Source organism: Fopius arisanus, unplaced genomic scaffold, assembly GCF_000806365.1.
Source record: "Fopius arisanus strain USDA-PBARC FA_bdor unplaced genomic scaffold, ASM80636v1 scaffold00023, whole genome shotgun sequence".
In the NCBI taxonomy this organism is placed as follows: Eukaryota; Metazoa; Arthropoda; class Insecta; order Hymenoptera; family Braconidae; genus Fopius; species Fopius arisanus.
In genome coordinates, this window is record NW_011887762.1 from 575,778 (window position 1) to 594,306 (window position 18,529).

The window sequence follows — 18,529 nt, forward strand, 5'->3', positions numbered from 1 at the left end:
AAAATAAGTGTCCAAAATGTACGCTATTAATTCCAATCTGGTGCTTATCATTATCATGAAAGCAGAGATACGTAAATGAAGTTCGCCTGAGTCGAAACTCGTAAGACTGATTCCTTAATGGTCAACTCGAATCCGAAGTCGAAATTCGAATTCGGCGCACGGAGTGCGCAATAGATCTCGGATATATATAGTGAATTATTTCAAATAGAACACCCTGGATATAGCTGATGAAAGGTAAAAAGTTTACAAGTTGCTTGGAGAACAAATAATATTGGATTTCTCATTGAAAAACCCGTTTGAACACTACGAAGATGCTTTCGAAATTTCTAAATTTCATTTTTTTCTAAATGATCTATTTTTCCTCCTCCGTCGGAAAAATATCCTTTATGAGTCGCACTTGACAGCGCACAAATTTGAAAGGCAGAATTTTGGTTTGAGAGAAAATATCCATGGAAAATTACTGCTCTCAATTAGTAAATGTGGCATGTTGCACTGTGCGAATGACAAATCATGTGAAATTCATAAAAAATCACTGCAGTTCCCCGGAATATTTGCTGCACAGGGCAAGAAAATTTATTGGACTGATCCTCAATTTTCGCTGAAGTTCAGTCTATGTTGTAAAATGTACTGTTAAAAAGCTGAAATATTCGGAGAAGGGGCGGATTGAATAATGGACAGTTCATTTTTTTCGTGATAGTCATTCATTTTTCAAAGCACTTCCAGTAAAATTTACTGGACTAAATCGTAATATTTAGGGTTAGATCGCAATGCTCTACCCTTGCTGTACCATGCGGTTATTTTTAAAGTAAAAAAACTACTTCAAGGATTTAATAGTTTTTTCTAAAATACCCGCCTCGGTGGGGCCTATCTATATCAATCAAAATATCTACAATTTTTAAGATGGAATTTCGCGATATCCCCTTCTTATAGGTTTTATTATCATAAACGTTGTGAATACGAAAAATTAACAGAAAATGAAAATAACGAGTTAAACTTTTGTACACTCTATTCCTCTATTAGCTCTATTCCTATGTAAAAGGAACATGAATATTTATATCGAATCAAATCGAAACTCTCGTAAGTTGAAGGCGAAAATCTGTTACACTCATTCCTCACTGTGCATTCATTCACTCAAAAGTTCACAGTCTGACTGACTAATCAGTAATAATGAGCAGGAAATTTCATATGAATGTCTTGTGTTTAAACGTTCTAAGGCATTTCTATAAAATTTAAAAACTAATTTTTTAACAGTATAATCTTACAGATTAATAGTCTGTGACAGAAGACACGTCGTCATGCGCGTGAAAGCATGCGTTCAATAACATAAATAGTTCGTATTTTGGCTGATCGCAATGGGCCAAGCGATTCTCGAGATATTACACGATTGACAACCAATAGAATTGTTGTATTTGGGGCTACACACATGGTATTATTCCGGATATTTTTCCGATATTCCCCGATGTCAAGAGCAAGCAACTGAACAACAGAAAACAATTTTTTTGGTTACAATTCTGAGAGAAGAAATAATCTGACAAATATCCCTCCAGCTTCGAAATTAATGGGCCATTTCCTTCAAACTTTGCTCGCGCAAGCGCTCGGGATTTTTTAGCTTGCAAAACTTGATACCCTCATTCGTTTACAACGAAGTTATCGGGAAATATCCGATAATTTTTGAAATCTTGGAGTATTACTACTGAATATCTCATGAACCACTCAATGGATTTCATTTTTTTTTAATACTCGCTTTAGTAAGTACCCCAGCTATGAAAATGTGTATACCTGGTAATATCTCGTTTTTTGCTTCCGAATGGAAGCATTGTACAGGTCGATTTTTCGATTCGCTAATGTTACCTGGAAACATTAAAATACGAAGTTTGTGTCTGTGCGAATGGTTTATTGATGGTCAACTTTTAGAAAATAGGAAGAATAAACGGATAAATCAGTTCCCCAAATCTAGTATGTCAGTTTATAGGTCCTAACATAGACTTGAGCTGTGCTAAAGTTTAACTCGACCGGTGGAGTAGCTTCCGAAATATCGGTTATTGTTTCCGAAAAGTTTTTTTGCAAATATCTCAGAAAGTATCCAACTGATTTCTTTTTTTGTTTTCTTCTTAAATGTTCGTCCCAATGTGCTCTATCTAGAATCTATATAGATCAGTCAAAATCTGTATATAATATATGTATATATAAACAAACATCATACTTTTTGAAGAAATACAATTTCAAATTATCATCCTTATATTTGATATTTTCAATATTCTTTTTGTCTTTGTGAGTTTTAGTTATAGTTTTCCTATTAATGTTGAAATAAGGAACGTCATTTTCTTTGAGTTCCATAAACGATGTTTTCAAATTCTTATTATGATTTGTTTATTCATTTATTCATATTGATATTACAACTGTTGGTGAACTTAAAAAATAGACATCCAACTTCATATAGCTTATTTGCTTGATATTATCAATAAATTACAATTTTTGACTTTGGACGAGTTCCTAAACTTGGAGGTGTTCACCAATACTGCGTTTGCATAACTCATTCATAACAAAATAAATAGTCTGATGAGTTTCAATAATCACATCAACTTGACAGAATACTAATTCGCTATCTGACTTCAAGTATTCCAATAGGACACACGAGACAAGAATCACACACGAAAAAATTTTAACTGTTGCGTCGGCAATGTAACCGATCGACACCGAGACGATTTCGTCGCAGGGGCCCTCCATTGAGAGAGCCCCTGCTAAGAGGGCCCCTGCTGCTAAATCTTTTGTTTAGTGATCAAAAAAAATATTTGGTGACTTTAAAACACCATTGAGTAAGTCCAGATAAATTTTAGAGTTCAATAGTAATTTTACTTGTTGGCAAGGAGTCAAATAAAAAATCACATTCGTTAAAATATGTCTTATAATGTCTTCAATGCTGAGAAAAATTTGGTAAATTCAACTTAATTTTTTCGTTTGTATGCTAAGATTAGAAAAATATTTTTTACATTTTTAATATTCACAAAAAACTTAATGGAGTAGAATTGAATAATTGTTTCTTCTATTTACATTTTACGTAACTATGTTATTAAGAGTATATTCATTCGTTTTTACTACATAGCTGTTAAGAAATAGTAAATTAACACGAATCTATCACACGATCAAATTAATCACATAATTAGTTACTTCAAAAATATTTTTGATTGTTCTAAATATATTTTAAATATAATTTAATAAAAACAACCACTTTTGGTCGCAAACAAAAAGGTCTAGTATGCCTTGCTAAATTTTTCTCTCAATGCGAAATTAGTGTTTGTTACAGTGAACATTCAAGGATTCACAAAATAATGAAAAAAATCATTTATTAATTTCTTCCCTGGTATGTACATATTTCACGAATTCGGTGTTTATTTGAGTATGAAAAGTTTTTCACATATATTTAAAAATTTGAATGAAAAATATTCCAACTCCACAAAAGAAATTAATAAATAATTTGGCAGATTATTTTTGGAATCGTCGACTGTTAACTGTAACAAAGGTTATTCTTAGTCATCATAATCGTAGATTGGGACCATAATCTGATAATATAATAATGTAAAATCGTTTATTTGCCCAAATTTATTTTATTGTGTAAATAAAGTTTATAAAAGAAAAAAAATTGTAATTTAAAAAATTTGATGTTTTTTTTAAGATAAAAACAGTAAATAAATAATGGCCTCCTTCGAAAAAATAATGGGTTTTCTCGAAAGAAACTAAAAGTTCATAGAGTTTATCATCTTAAATTTTTTTTGTATTTCATTCCAGAAAATTGATTCAAAGTCGAGAATTTGAAAAAAAATGGCATGAAAAAATCAATTTTTGAGATAGTTATGGCTATTGGAAAATGAAAAAGCAATTTTTTTGATAAATTTATAACGTTTTTGGGTTAGGTAAGAAAATTTGGAAAAATTCCGAGAAACATTTCACATGGAATAGAAAAGAGAAATGAGAAAAGAAAATGGGATAGAAAATCTTTGGCCAGAACGAAAGGAGTCGGACCCGAAAGTCGTCGATTTGGCAGGCAATACTCCATATACTTTTCAGAATATAAATTTTTCCGTGTGGACAGAAACACTAAAAGCGATTCCGGTTTGCAGTTGATTAAATTTTCCCCTAAAATTACTGTTTTTTCATTTGCATCGATTCACTATTTCAATAGCAAATTAACTGAATGAAGAAAATTCTCGAATTCTAGTATAAAGTATAAAGTATAAAAGTATAAAGTTTCTATTCAAAAGTAAAACAGTGTTTGAGTTGGCGTTAAACATATATATTCGGCCTTATCAAAGCCCTCGACTTCATAATTACCCAATTCTCTCCATTTTTTATATGTTATCAACAACTTGTCGCCATGCGGGTATGTTTAGCAGAGAATAGCGTAGTTCTGCTATTTACGCACGTGCAATTCTCGCATGTTTCATGCATTTGAAAGGCGGTTTAGCGATATGACACGACTTCAGATAAATTATGTCCCACGATGTGAATTTCTAAAGCAGGCGAGCCTTGAGTTTATTCCTCGAATCGGACTAATGGCACAACGACTGGCCGATAAAAACAATTTGCGTTCCTCAAAACTTCATCCAAAAAATTGATATTCTCTGAAATATTTATTTTTCAGAAGAAAAAAACATGAATGAAGTATCTCACGATCCCTGATACTCTGAAGCAAGCGTTGCGGACCGGAGCCAAGAGTAAGTACTAAAATACTAAAAATTCAAATTGACCTTAAAGTGAGGTTGAGTAGAAAAGAAAGGTGATCAATGTAATGCAAGTTGCCTGCAACAATATCAATTCACCCTGAAAATTTTGAAATTCTCTCATAAAGCACAATGATTTGAGGAAAAGTAAAAATTTAACGACGAAAAGCTTTTAAATTTTTTAACAATCGAATTCATTATTCAAATAGAAGTAGAGTCGTGCTGTTGGAACTGCGGCAGTTAAAAGGAGTGTATGGGGGGTCGGGGAAGTTTCTGTGGGTATTAAATGTAAAGGTGTCCAAGCGCCCAGCCGACTCGGCTCGAGTCTCAAAGACCAATTTCCGTTGGCCTCTATTTACATAGTTGGGTATACCAAGCGGATAACACGAAGAGACGAGGCCAAAGTTGCTATGCCTTCGAGATGGCCAACTCACGCAGACTTCCCCCACATCATTCCTTTCACCTCAATTTCCATATCTCAGTAATTGTAATGCACATTCATTACCTGCTACTGTGCTCATTAAATTAACATTCAGTCCTCACTCTCAATTGTCATATTTTTACAGCGTACAAAAAGCATTGCAGAAATTCAGTAATAAATTACCTTTTATCACGTGAAAAAATTATTACAGAAAAATATACTTGAATCAAGCATATTTCATAGTAGTTTTTCACGACTATATGTTAAACCAATGGGCTCATTAAATGAAAATATATGCCACATTTGAGTATATTTTTTTTCCGTGCTTATTTTCATCATATGTAGAGAAATAATTACCAGCAATTACAGAGCAACCGCAAAAATTCTCACAGCAATTACAAAATCTTTTTATTAACACACTGTCTGTAAAATAGCAAGGAAATGCATTACTAACCGTGGGCCATGTCTGATTGATTAGCTCCGGATTGGCTAAGTTATAACCTTGTAAGGACCTAATCCGGTAAACATGAAGTCAATGAATCTTTGATTTTGTTGATAATTGGTTCACTCACTCATGAATCGAAGAAGTTCACGCTATTATAGAATAACTTCATGAGTGGTTAACATAAATAAAAAGATTCGAACTTAGTTTCGAAGCGTTGTCACCTTGAGGCGTTCCGATTGGTATAAATGTTTGCGCTCGTATTGTGTTTGAATTGAACAGCCTAACGTAGAAATATTGGGGCCCGCAATCGCCACACGCATCTAGCGGTTGCGGGCGGGGGGCACGGCTTTTTCGATTTAGTCTCACCAAATTATAACTTTTTGCGATAATTACATGTGGGATGATAAAAACGTAACTCGTCCATTCTGAATAATTTAAACTGGCTATTGTAGTTTTTTCAAATTTTTAAATTCACAATTCGAAAAAGGTGGCGCGACGCTCATTGAACCAGCGACGGAGGGTTACGAGAACCTCTGCTCGACTGCCTAAATAGGTAAGGGTCACAATCAGGTCCGGATAAGGTTGCCACATTTAACAAAACAGGTCTGTGTCCTTCAACCAAGTCCTTTGCCGCATCCGTACCTTATCAGGTATGTAACCTTGTCAGCACCAAACGCGAACATACACTTGACTTATGCAATGAATTTTTTATTTTGTTGAAACTTGGTCAAATATTCATGCTTAATGATAATTCAATGGTATTACAGAATATTTCCATGAGTTATTAATATAACTACAAGGAAAAAAAGTAAAAAAAAATTCACGCTAAAGTCGATCTTAGTTCACTCTTTAGTAGCCACTCATCTAATTACTATCCAAGTTCAATGTTATTTAACTTCGATGATCGCTGGTATTCTATTTGCCCTGGTCGCTGAAGACGCTGGAATTGTTGAATGTAGGGATTTCTATAAGCCATATCTGGCCATTGTAGTTTTTTTCAATTATCTATCCTGGATGCACTACATTTTATTTTTTTTTTAATGCTCATGGATTCAATACAGATTTTTATGCCATAGGCGTAGAATCACGTAATTGTATCCCAGCTTGGTTCGGAGAGTCGCGACTTCTGGGACCCTATGACGTAAAATACTATAAGAAACTCCTGCGTTATAGTGTTTTCTGATTCGTGAGATTCTACAACTTCCCAGGAACCAATAGTATTCTCTTTTTCAAAGTCGGTTTTTCTTTTGAATAATATTTATTATAATATTAATTTTGAATAATCTATAAAACCAGTCGGCTTCATTAAAACTTGGGAAAATATGGAATTGTGATTAAAATTTTTTAAAAAATTACAAATTAGAAAGATGGCAAAAATTTTAAAAAAAGTCTGCAAAATTACTGGAAATAGCAACTTCCAAATGGAATGTTGGGAAGCAAAAAAAATATGAAAACTCTACAAAAATTCCAAAAAATAAGGGGTTAAAAAACTGCGGATTTTTGTTAAATTTTTTAAAATTTCGAAAATTAATCGTCTACTGTATTCAGCAATCCCTAGTTTGGCTTTGCAATAACCTATGGAGATAGGTTACCGTAGGTCATTTGAGATTTTTAATTCACTGGAAAAAGGCAATCCTTAATTCGGATGAATCAGAGCTTGATAAATCAAGTATGTCGCATGTTCTAAGCTGGCAGGCCGTATTTTCGGCAGAACAAGGTCCTGACCAAGTGGTTTGAGGTTCAACGGATGCCTGCACCTAGCCGTGCCTGATATCGGGCAGACGTACTTGTATGACCCTCTATCGCACTAGTTAACTAGTAAATAACGAATTTATATTCTGCTATCAAGAAGAGAATTGACAATTCTAGTTATAAAAAAAATATGACTCTTTACGTTGGTACTCATTGATATTCGACACTTGTAGTACATTGGGTGCGCTCATTGAAAGCAGTGCAAATTGGTCAGGAACTGTCTTCTGGTAAGAAATTCCCGTCGGTACTTTAAATATTCAGAGCTTAATGAAGTCGAGTAACACAGTTGATTGAATTATCATTATCATTTATTTATTGATGTTGTTTGGAGGGACGAGTGGCAGCTATCGTGGGAGAATGAGATTTGGATACGTCCGCATCAAGGGAAATCCGATGAGGTTTTCTTAATCGCGTCGTTGCTGCTCCTGATTGCACGCAGCACAAACGAACACTGATTGACACTTGTTTCTCGAAGAGAAGGGGATCAAGTCCCCTCGCTACTTGTTGTTTCTTTTTTTTTAGACTTGTAGAAGACAATTTTTATTTGCCATCCTTTTATTGATATGAAAAGATGATTTTGAGTTACGCAAATCGTACTATTCAACAGTTTTGGATGCATACTCTGTCAAAATTGGAAAGAAAATATAATATATTTTGACATTCGAGTTTTCATCTAGGTTTGAACTATATTGTGAGACAAGAGAATTTCTCACAAAATTGAGTTATGGATACGTGAGTAGTAAATTTCAGGAAAGTAGAGAAAGTAACGTTGATTTAACGTAGAGAAAAAAAAAATTGCAAATATTTTCGATTTCGATTTTTCCATAGATTAAAAATTGCTAATTTATCATTTGCAATACTACACGGAGAGAAAAATACTGGAAAAAATACGTAAAAAGTTCCGTAAAAATTCATGTGTGAAAGGGAAACGTGGGGCGAAATGTAAAATCGTAAAAAGTGCCGATCATTCAGAACATTTTACCACTCGGTCGGTGAAAAGTCACCTTTGGAGGTAGAAAAATAACGATACTCAGTTCCGTAAGTTTTGCCGGGACTGAAAAGTACGATTCTAACCTCGCTTCGCTCGGTTAGATCGCCGTTTCCGGTCCCTACGAGAATAAAATATTGTGTGCCTCATGGAAATAAAGTATTTTCTAACTCATGTGATTATACTCACATTTCGTCAGAAAAAACTTTACTCTCTAGAGGCACAATATACTAATTATCCTTCCGACAATAGTAATTTGCCGGGTGGCGTGATCCGAACATAGACAATGATTCGCGATCGGGTATGACCAACAGTCGTACCACCAACGCTGTCTAGGAATTTTTCAATTCGGTCACGTAAAAATGACGGTACGTCACGTAAAATTCAAGTGAAACTGGATAATTTTTACTTTACTCGAAATAATTTTAACCGGAACTGTGGTAAATTTTACAAGTTCGTAAGAAATTACGTAACAGTCACGTAAATTTTCCAGAGCAAATAATAAAATTCACTGTTCGTCTCTCATTCTTTCCCAAATTTTCCAGTAAAAATCAAGGAAATGACACTCCAGCCCACGATTACGTGATTAGTCACGTAATTTTTCCTGGGTTTTTCTCTCCGTGTACTTACCACACTAACTTACCCGGTTTCCATTAGGTGTCCGCTGATTAAGCCGCCTTGTAGTTTTTAGAAATTGAACTGCTGTATTCGAACTCAGGTTCCCATGAAAAATCAATTGATCAAGCCAACTGAAATGTGATCGTACTTCAGACAGACCTGAAGAAATTTCTATAAACAAGAAGGGGCATAATTTAGTAGAAACGTCAATATTAGGATGTATCACATTGATTTCACATGCTATCTCCCATTGGTTGAAATTCTGGTGTTTCAAAAGGCATGAGATCGAACTTCGAAATTTCCGACTTTTTCTTCTTTCCACATGTAAATAAAAAATGACGTTCACATGGCAAGATGACACAATCTTGTCAGATTACAATGGATTGTCATCTCCACTCCAGTAACATACCCGCCATTGACATTTAGTAATCATACTTAACATGGTGATGCTCACTATATAAAGTCATTAGTTTGTTATGTTAACACGTCCACAGGATATTTTCTCATTAAAAATATTAGCATGCCTCATAGGAGCGGTCATGATGTTTCATAGTAACCATTACCGTAACCAGAGCGATACTTACTAAAGTTTATGTTGCAATTGATTTCAACTTCACGTTCGTTGAAAACGATTCCGTCATAGGACTTTTTGCGGGCACTATGAAAATTAAAATAATTTTTGGTAAGGACGCTGCACAGAATTGACATGTCCTTGCTTGTGGTGAATCAAATAGACATACCAGGAGTCGCGTAGTATGGGTAGAGGTGGTAGACACAGACGAAGGAAGCTAGACAGGCGGACCTGGGTGGAGATGCTGCGTGTGCGAGTACAGAAACCAAATGTGGAGGGAATTGAGGATGCCGTGAGCAAGGCGTTGGGTGGAGGTAGCTGGTACTTAGTTAACGGACAATGCAGCCCCTAATGAACAGCTCCAGGGGCGCCCGTTTCACCCTTCTCCACCAGGCCACCACTCACGTTTGCCAGTTCGCAGAGACATCCAGATTACGTTACATTCGCGTTAGTCCAGAGTATGTACATTTGTGTGTACCCACGATGTACTGCCAGAATTCTGATTGTTGAATTGCGTTTACTGAGTTGGAGTAATTATGTTCGAATTTCAAATCCTTCTTTGCCAATTATTCAAGGGTTTTGGGTAAATGTCTAGTTTAGCCCGACCAAACCATTCTAGATGATCTGTAATGCTGTGTGTAAGTTTCCGTCCCCTATTTAAGATTTTGAAGACGTTTTGTGGGGTAAACACTGAGGTTGGGAGAGATGCTTGTTAAGGCTTTTTGGGCTGCAACGAAGACGGGGTGTGTTGCTGGCTCCAAAGACAATACATGTTGGTAAAATAAAAGAGAATGGACACACGTAGAGATGAATGAATTTAAGTAATCCTGAACAGATACTACATTCGTCGATATTATACACAAGCAACTTCCTTCACTGCCTACCATCACCGACTGAAGACAATGCGTGGTATATCTCCGCTACCCCCTGTAGCTCGTCAATTTATTGAATATAATTTTACTCACTCGCCGTGTCAACAATGATAACAAGAGGGGAGCTGATGGTATTTCTAGAGCTATTAAGGGACCTGTCTAAGGTTACTTCTCCATGTATTATCCCTTTTTGTCACTCACTCCGTGAGGCAACAAAAAACCCCTGCCAAAAAAATGCTGCCTCCGGACTGAATGACAAGAAATATCATTCGCCAGTAGATCGATTTTATTATAAATCATTTTTAGTCCTTGAAATCGATTGAATGAGGCCTGAGATTAACATTGAGAAACCCTGAGCATCCCATTGTAATTGCATCCAATTGTCCTGCATTGATTTGCCAATTGCGCATGCAGTGAGGCTTGTATCGCTTTGAATCGTAACTGGAACTGTCGAGATTTTTTTCTCATGAAATTCTTAATTTATTAAAATTGTGAGAAATAGTAGTTTTACCTTTTGATTCCAAATGGTTTCTAGACTTTATTCAAACTGAAGTCGGGATAAAACAATTCTTCAGAAAAATGAGCCGATTTCCGATGTGAATCTGATCGAAAATTTGCATAACGATATAGTCAAAGTCAGTCCGGTTGAATCAGCACAAAAATCGTTTGAACGAACAATTCTATGATCTGGGTAAATGCTCCATAATCGGGAATATAAAAACCATTTTAAACAATACCTTACAAAACAATTTATTAACTTAAACAATTTATTGATTATTCACATTGACGGTTGTGAGGGAAATTAGGTAAACGATATAACAGCGACCCTCACATTCTCAATATCATCCCCTAAATGAAGGGAAAAAATGCTTCCATTCGGAAGCAAAAGGCTAGAGATGAGTGAAAAATTGAAAAAAAAAAACGACATGGATTTGACAAATCGATTAAAAAACTATAAAAAAGAGGTTCTGAAACTCCACGTGGCTTTTATCGTTCACGATTGCTCGTCAAGAGGCTCCTCCAGGGCCCGTAATGGCCGTCACAGTTTCATCCCAGTCGTGCAACATGCAGAGGTTAACGTTCGTAAATACTCACCACTCAACCGTATTGGTAATATCACTAGCAGTAATTTTACTAATGGCTAGCTCGTGTTTTCTGTTTTCTATAACGTTTATGTTTTCAATGAAATTCAGAGGACCCGGTGAAATCTTCATCCACTTATTGCACATCAAATAAATAAAAATTTTATCCCATCATTTTGCGCGGAAAAATCTCTTAGAACTCTTGAGATAGAAACGGAGAATAAGGAAATATCATTATCTCCTTTCCCCCGCAAATTATCTATTTATTTACCATTATCATATCCTAGAGGCTTAACAACCGGAAACGGAAAACTGCCCAAATCTCACATTTACGCTCTTTATACTGTATTTGAACAAGATAAATTTTCTCCTCCCCTTTCGCTTTTTGACACGTGTTCTCCCAGCATTCTAATCGTCCGAATAAACACTTCTGCATCCTTTTTATTTTTTTTTCTCTTGAGCGTCTCAAGAGATATAACATCTATTTAAACAGAAACACGTATATAAACACTGTAGCTTGCATATGTGCGTCAGATGATAGAAAGCCTGGACTAAGTAACGAACTTAATCTCCACTCATAATGTCTCTCTGTATACTTGAACCTCGTGACACATTCCGCCTGAGCTGTTAGTGACACTCTCTCCCAGCAGAGCTAGTTATAATGAGCTGGCCATTAGAGTACGGCTTCTGGCATGTCTCATACGCAGCTGTCAGAGTGATTTATTTTTCTTTATTATTTTATTGAGTAGAGAATGGTTTGGGCGTTCAATTTTATTGCAGTCGTTTTTCATCTGAACCTTGGAGGAATTAGAATTTATTTTTTTCATTCGCTAAGTAATTTCGCAATTTTCGAGCAAAAATGATGAGATCCATTTGTACGCAGAGAAAACAAATTCTTAAATTAATCAATCCATAATGAAAAACTGTATCATCCCAAAATTTGTTCTGTGAGGATCTCATCAGATCTTCTTTCGAATTTTATAGTTGTATCGATACATTACATGTCAGCTTCTTGTAGCTTCAAGAAACTTCAATGCTAAAACTGCATCTTCTTTAAACTTACTATTATTTTTAACTTTTAGATGGGTTTCTCGAAAATATCTTTGAAAATACAGGCGATGGGTTATTCCACCAAATAATGGACATAGAACGAACATTACAAATTTTCGAGCCTGTTTTTGCTTTTTGCTTCTGAATGGAAGCATTGCAATCATCCAATCCGATAGAAAAAAAATCAAATTTTGCCTGGAAACGATGTAGAATGGTGCAAAGTGTGAAAATATAAAATTTTCTGAAAATGTCTGTGCGTGGTCCTCCCTCACTAGGGGTGACTTTGTAGTTAAGAAAAGATATATGTGGGTAAAAAAAATCCAAAAAATTTGGAATTTTGGGGCTAACTCTGTACTCAGAGTCAGCTCGATCGATCTAGCCGGTTTTGAGAAGTCTCTATTTGTTTGTACATAGTTTTTTAACAGTCTCTCAAAATATCATCCATATTGGCATTTAGATCCAGTTCTTTTTAGCACTCCAGTAATTATTAAATTCTTGATTGATCTTGGATGAGTTAAAAATTTAACAATCATTGGAATGTTTCGTATTAAAAATAGTTAAAATATTAAAAGAATTATTATATATCTCGATTGACGACTCTAAATATAATAAGAACGTAACATATTTATCAATATTGTTGAATTATTATTTCATTCTTTTTTAATTCTGAACCTATGAAACATGCGCTTATAAGATTCATTAGCTATTGCTAATAGTTTCGGTTCAATACGGCAGAATGAATATTCTCTAATAGTTAATGGATAGCCCAGTTGTTAAATGAAGGTCCAGCCGAACGAGTCTTCATAAAATATGCCTTTATTAATCATTAACAAATGCACATGTGGGAAATCGTATTTGATTGGATTTCGATGGTTCAACTCTGCCTTTTGTGAATAGTAACTAATCATATCAATGATAAATGATTTTAACAGTATTAGTGGAATATTTGTATTGCGAGTTACAACGAAGAGGAAGGTAACATAATTGCGTGTGCATGAAACCTGAAATCAATAACGCAAATAACTATTTGCTTTATGAGGACCTTTTTAGGATTAGTCCAGTAATTTTTCCTGTACTTAATCCTCAATTTTAACCGTAACTCTTATTTTTTTGCTTTCGAATGGAAGCAGTGTTACCCTCAGAACTAACTTTTCTAGTTTTTTGTATTAGGGTGACTAATCCAGAGACGAATATTGCCAACTGATGGGCAAAAATAGATGCGAAAAATAGCACAGATTAAGAGCAGTATACCACTAGTTTTGTTATACATTAAATCTTGAGGTTCGTTTGACCAGTAATTTTCGGTGGAAATTTCTCTCGGTACACGAAAAAAGTATTTAGAGTGATTATTCTGTAGCATAGTTGCAGGTAGAGATTTCAACTTGAACACAGCTTGACGTTAGATTGGGTTGAGCCTAGAGGCAGACTTATAACAGCCTGTCACTTGCTGCTCTGACGAGATCTGTCCATCCACAATGTTCTATTTTGCAAACCTGACGTAAATTTCTACCCGGGGCGGTGCATTTGAGTAAAGATATTTTTTCGAGATTAACTAATACTTTAAAACTGGAGCAAGATAGCGATATTTTGATGCATGTACATTATTTACAGATGGCACGAAGCAAAATATTCAATAAAAAATACGGAACCCACTACCGAAAAATTCCGTATATTTCGCTCATAAATACAAAAAAGATGCATAATTTTTATTGAATATTTCTCTCCATCAAGGATCGACGCTCCGAAAAATTTATCTATGGTATAGGATATTCCGTCGATTCCAAGATATTTACTAAAAACTAACCTGGAAGAAAAATGCACTCATTATCGTTTACTACTTCGCATCAGACTTGCCTCATTGGCAACGAAAAAAAAAAAACAAAGGGGCGCATTTTGTCCTCATCGAAAATTTCGTTAATTGGAAAAACTGTAAATAGAGAGCACGCGCTCTACGATAAAAGTATCTCTATTCTTCCAAATTATCATTCAAATCGTTTAAATAAATCATTGATTGCTGAAAAGTTTAGTTTTAATTAACGAGGGTTCCGCCGATTTCATTTGAATTCGTCGGGTCGTGCCTTCCTCTACCTTTTGTCCGTTACCTTTTCCAAATCACCATAATTCCGGCTTACAGAAAATGACAGCTTTTAGCGCTGATGCACAGTTTATACTATGAAGAGGGTAGAAGTTGTATTATTTTAAGTATTCTGTATAATTCTGGCAGTACTGTAAGGAAAAGTTCGGGAGTGAGGTTTTTTTAGGGCTCGAGAGGAATGAAAGGCGTAATGGCATCGCCTCCCTCGAAGGGTGCTGATGATTCTGACTTGATGGGCACATTAAGAGTCTCTACATTGAGAAAAAAGCTCTAATAGCTGAAACATATTTTCTTCAGACAAGTAAATTTTCTTCAATTATTTAATTTAACCTCGAATCTTACTTTAGCAATATTTACTATAAAATTCCATTAAATTATCACCAAAATTTCATAGACAAATGGTCGAATCTTTTCGTACTCATTTGTTTTCATGCTTTGCATATCCAAATGCATTCAAAATTCAAATTGATTAAATTTAAGTTTCGTATTTCTTGCGTTATCTCAGATAGAATGGCCGGGTGGGCCTGAGGATCGGACCAAGTTCGACACCAAATTTTCGAAGCTTGGAAGAGAGGCGGGCCCAATGTTCTGTCGAATCTTGGATGATAATTCCGGTCCGATTATCGGTACCTTGATTGGCCCAATGATGGGAGGCCATTGACAGCCGAGTCTCATTATTTTTCCCCAAAAATATTAATAACATTTATTTTTAATTTAAATTTATCCTATTATCAATCTTTTCACGGTGATTGAATGAAGCTAGTAATAAAAAAGACAAACTGAGTGGGCTGTAAATACTCAGCATGTGATTGGCTACCGAGGCACTCATTAAATTAATTAATAAAAAAGGAAAAAAATATTAATTGGTAAACAGATGCTGGCCAATACATTAGTCACGCCTACACGCTCGGATATTCCAACGTGGGATATAAACCCAATATTACGGCCTAAAAAGTCTAAACATGTTATTTCCAAAGTGTATCTATACGTATGTACGTAATTTTTTAAACTTCACCTCCGATTGAGTGCCAGTGTATCCGTGAAATTATATAATTTTTTCGTTTCAAATGTAAGTACTGTTGGACTCAAATCATCAATATTGATGAGAATTCAATTGATTTATCATTTTTCCACATTTCTAAGTTCACTCAAGTCAGTTTTTTCCCGATAAGCGAGTAAACCGAATAAATTATTAGACCTTGAAATGATTAATTCAATGCTTTATATACTGTCGAAATCAGGAGATGATGACCCCTAGTATCTAAGTTAATATAATTTTTAGATGACAATTTTAGTTAAGAAACTAACTAAATATCAACTGTTTAATCAGACATTTTTAACGGTTACTTTTGATTCATCGCTGGTAATTGGGTTTTATATGATTTTTATGATTTCCGCGTGCTTTTCGAGGGATTACATCGGTAACTGTCACCATCGTTTCTAATTCATGGGATTGAATATAGTACAGAAAAAATATCATATGCACATGAAAGCCGTCCATTAAATTGATGAAAAACCAAATGTGAAAATGAACGTACAAATTGATTATATTAATTTTATCTCAAATTCAAATAAATTCCAATAATTTATGAATGGACGTCGGGTGAAAAAGAAGGATTCCGGAAATATGCAACATTTTATCAGCGGAAAGATGAAAAATTCTAAAGAAGCTATTGATTCTCCAAACGATGCATTGAAAATCATATGATGCTTTCATCAAGCCTTTTGGAAAAAGTACAAAAAGATAAATCTACACTTACTTATACACTTAATCATCGAATAATGGAAAAAAATGGGGTAACCCGATATCTTGAGAATTCATACTGCGATCAAGTCCGCAGTGGGGGAAGGGGAGGACGAATGAAGTAAGTAAGTAAGGGAGGGATGGGGTAGCACGAGGCGCCAAGTTGCTACGCTGATTGCACCACAAAGGGTGCAATTATGCGGCCCTCGAGCAATCACCGAGCATTCTGCCCGCCATTTGACCCCCAGTATCGTCTCCAACCACGTCGTCAATTCATTTTTTTTCTATTTAAATGCACAGTCAACCTCGCTGGCCTCCAGTGTAATTCAACCTCCCTTTATTTCCGGGGCTCGAGGAAAAATGTGTTAATGAAGGATTGTCATTCACCAGTTAATCTCAATGAAAATACCCAAGATTTGAATTTCCATTTATCGGCGTAACTCTTTTTCTCCGATTCAACGTTATTTCTGGCTTGGGGAATTTAAATTGCAGTTGTTATGGATTCTTATTTTCACTTTTACATGGAAAAACATGTTCAAGAATATTTACGTTTATTTTTCATTACTTTGGAGGCAAATGTCATTCAGGACAATTCTATAACACTCGTTACAGATTTTTTTTTGCCATGTGCGCTTTTTTTATCTGGATTTTTTGGGAAGTATTAGGTTACTATTCAAATTTTGTAAGTCGACTCTATTATTAATCAACGAATTGAGAGTTCGGTAATTTCTACGAAATATTTACTCTCTGTGTTCCCTTTTAGGAAAATCCAGGTTCAAATAAATTATTTGTTGAAATGGGGATTTAGTTAGGGACAGCATAATACCAAACTCACGACAAATTTTTTCGTGAATGGTTAGCAGACACATAAAAAGAGGTAAGAATGCTTTACACAGGCTTATGTGAACTTGATGCACATCTTTCAGTACAATCACACGGCAAGAAGGTGAAAATGCTCATGCATAAGATATGCATAAAACTACATTAAATCATACGGCGGAAGTGAGCCATATAATATGCCAATGCTTAGGCACATTTGATACATAGGGAAATATTGATAATTCGAATTGAATAGTCCAAATTGAATAGGTGATGTAAAGGTTCGATTAAGGATGTTTAACCGCTCAAGTGAGCATCCGTGTCGCAACTTAAAAGGAAAAAATTCAAATAAATCGTTTTCGATATAAATATTTTTTTTTATCAATTTACAACTCCTATGGTATACTTTTCGATTCAAGTTATGAAGAAGTATGGAAAGTGTTGATCAACATTGATGTATAACTGACTACTGTGGTAACACTCGAGTTTTGATCGTGCAACACCGCATTTACCGAGGTGTTCTGCCATTACTGTTTCGTCGTCACCTACCTTGCCGACATTGCTCAACTGTAATAGCGACGCTTTCAATGTTTCACAATCGTAATGGCGTCCACTTTTTTTCAACTTTTTTCAAAAATCAAGCATAAATTTCTCGCTTATTATGCCGTGTACCATGATTTTTCATATATATATATATACCTAAAAATATCACAATCGGTTTTTTTTTCAAAAGTTTGGGTTGTTAAACTATCCGTTACTTTGATTGAATTACACGCCGTCACTATTCTCCCATAAGCGGATGGACAACACATATTGCAGTGAGTGGTTTTCAGAAGTTGACTTCTCGTTCCGGGAGCCCCGGATGGAAGGGTTAAAATTTTCATGAACGTGTAGCTCAGATAAAAAAGTATAATACAGGAAAAGAATCAGGATGACGTAAGTGGTCAGGCCATTTGGATGTAAGAAAATGATAATATTTATGCTCATAGTTAATGAAAAAGTATGCACTACTGTGCATGATTTCTGCCTTGATTGATCATAATATATGAAAGCTTTTTTCTGTACAAAATATCTATTATAAAATCCGCAGAAAATTGTGTAAAGTACTCTTGGTGTTTTTTGTTTTCTTGTTTTTTTAGGAAATTTTGCGTCATCGAAGCATGACTTTCACAGATATTTTTTCAAAAAGTTTCTTTCCAATATGTAAATTTTGAAGGTGGAGGAATACTGTAGGTACAACTGAAAATCCAATGGAATTCGAAAGACTGTTTTTATTAAATTCGACATTCAAAGCCAGTGAAGATTTTTCATCTGATTCTTCCCAGGTGGGGATTAACCATTGGTCCGAGCTTGG

General features: G+C 35.1%; 1 protein-coding gene across 3 annotated transcripts in view; it reads left to right on the forward strand.

The window, feature by feature from the left end:
- The window catches only part of LOC105264544 (LIM domain only protein 3), a 117,651-nt gene that overhangs the window by 40,493 nt on the left and 58,629 nt on the right, over positions 1-18,529 (forward strand). The window contains exon 2 of one of the 3 annotated variants that reach the window (XM_011301480.1): positions 4,640-4,712. The exons of 1 other annotated variant lie outside the window; for it this stretch is intronic. In XM_011301480.1, coding sequence (XP_011299782.1) covers positions 4,655-4,712 — 58 coding nt within the window. In that variant the 5' untranslated portion in view covers positions 4,640-4,654. The remainder of the gene's footprint in view (positions 1-4,639; positions 4,713-18,529) is intronic. One more of the 3 variants, XM_011301481.1, reaches the window with a different exon arrangement.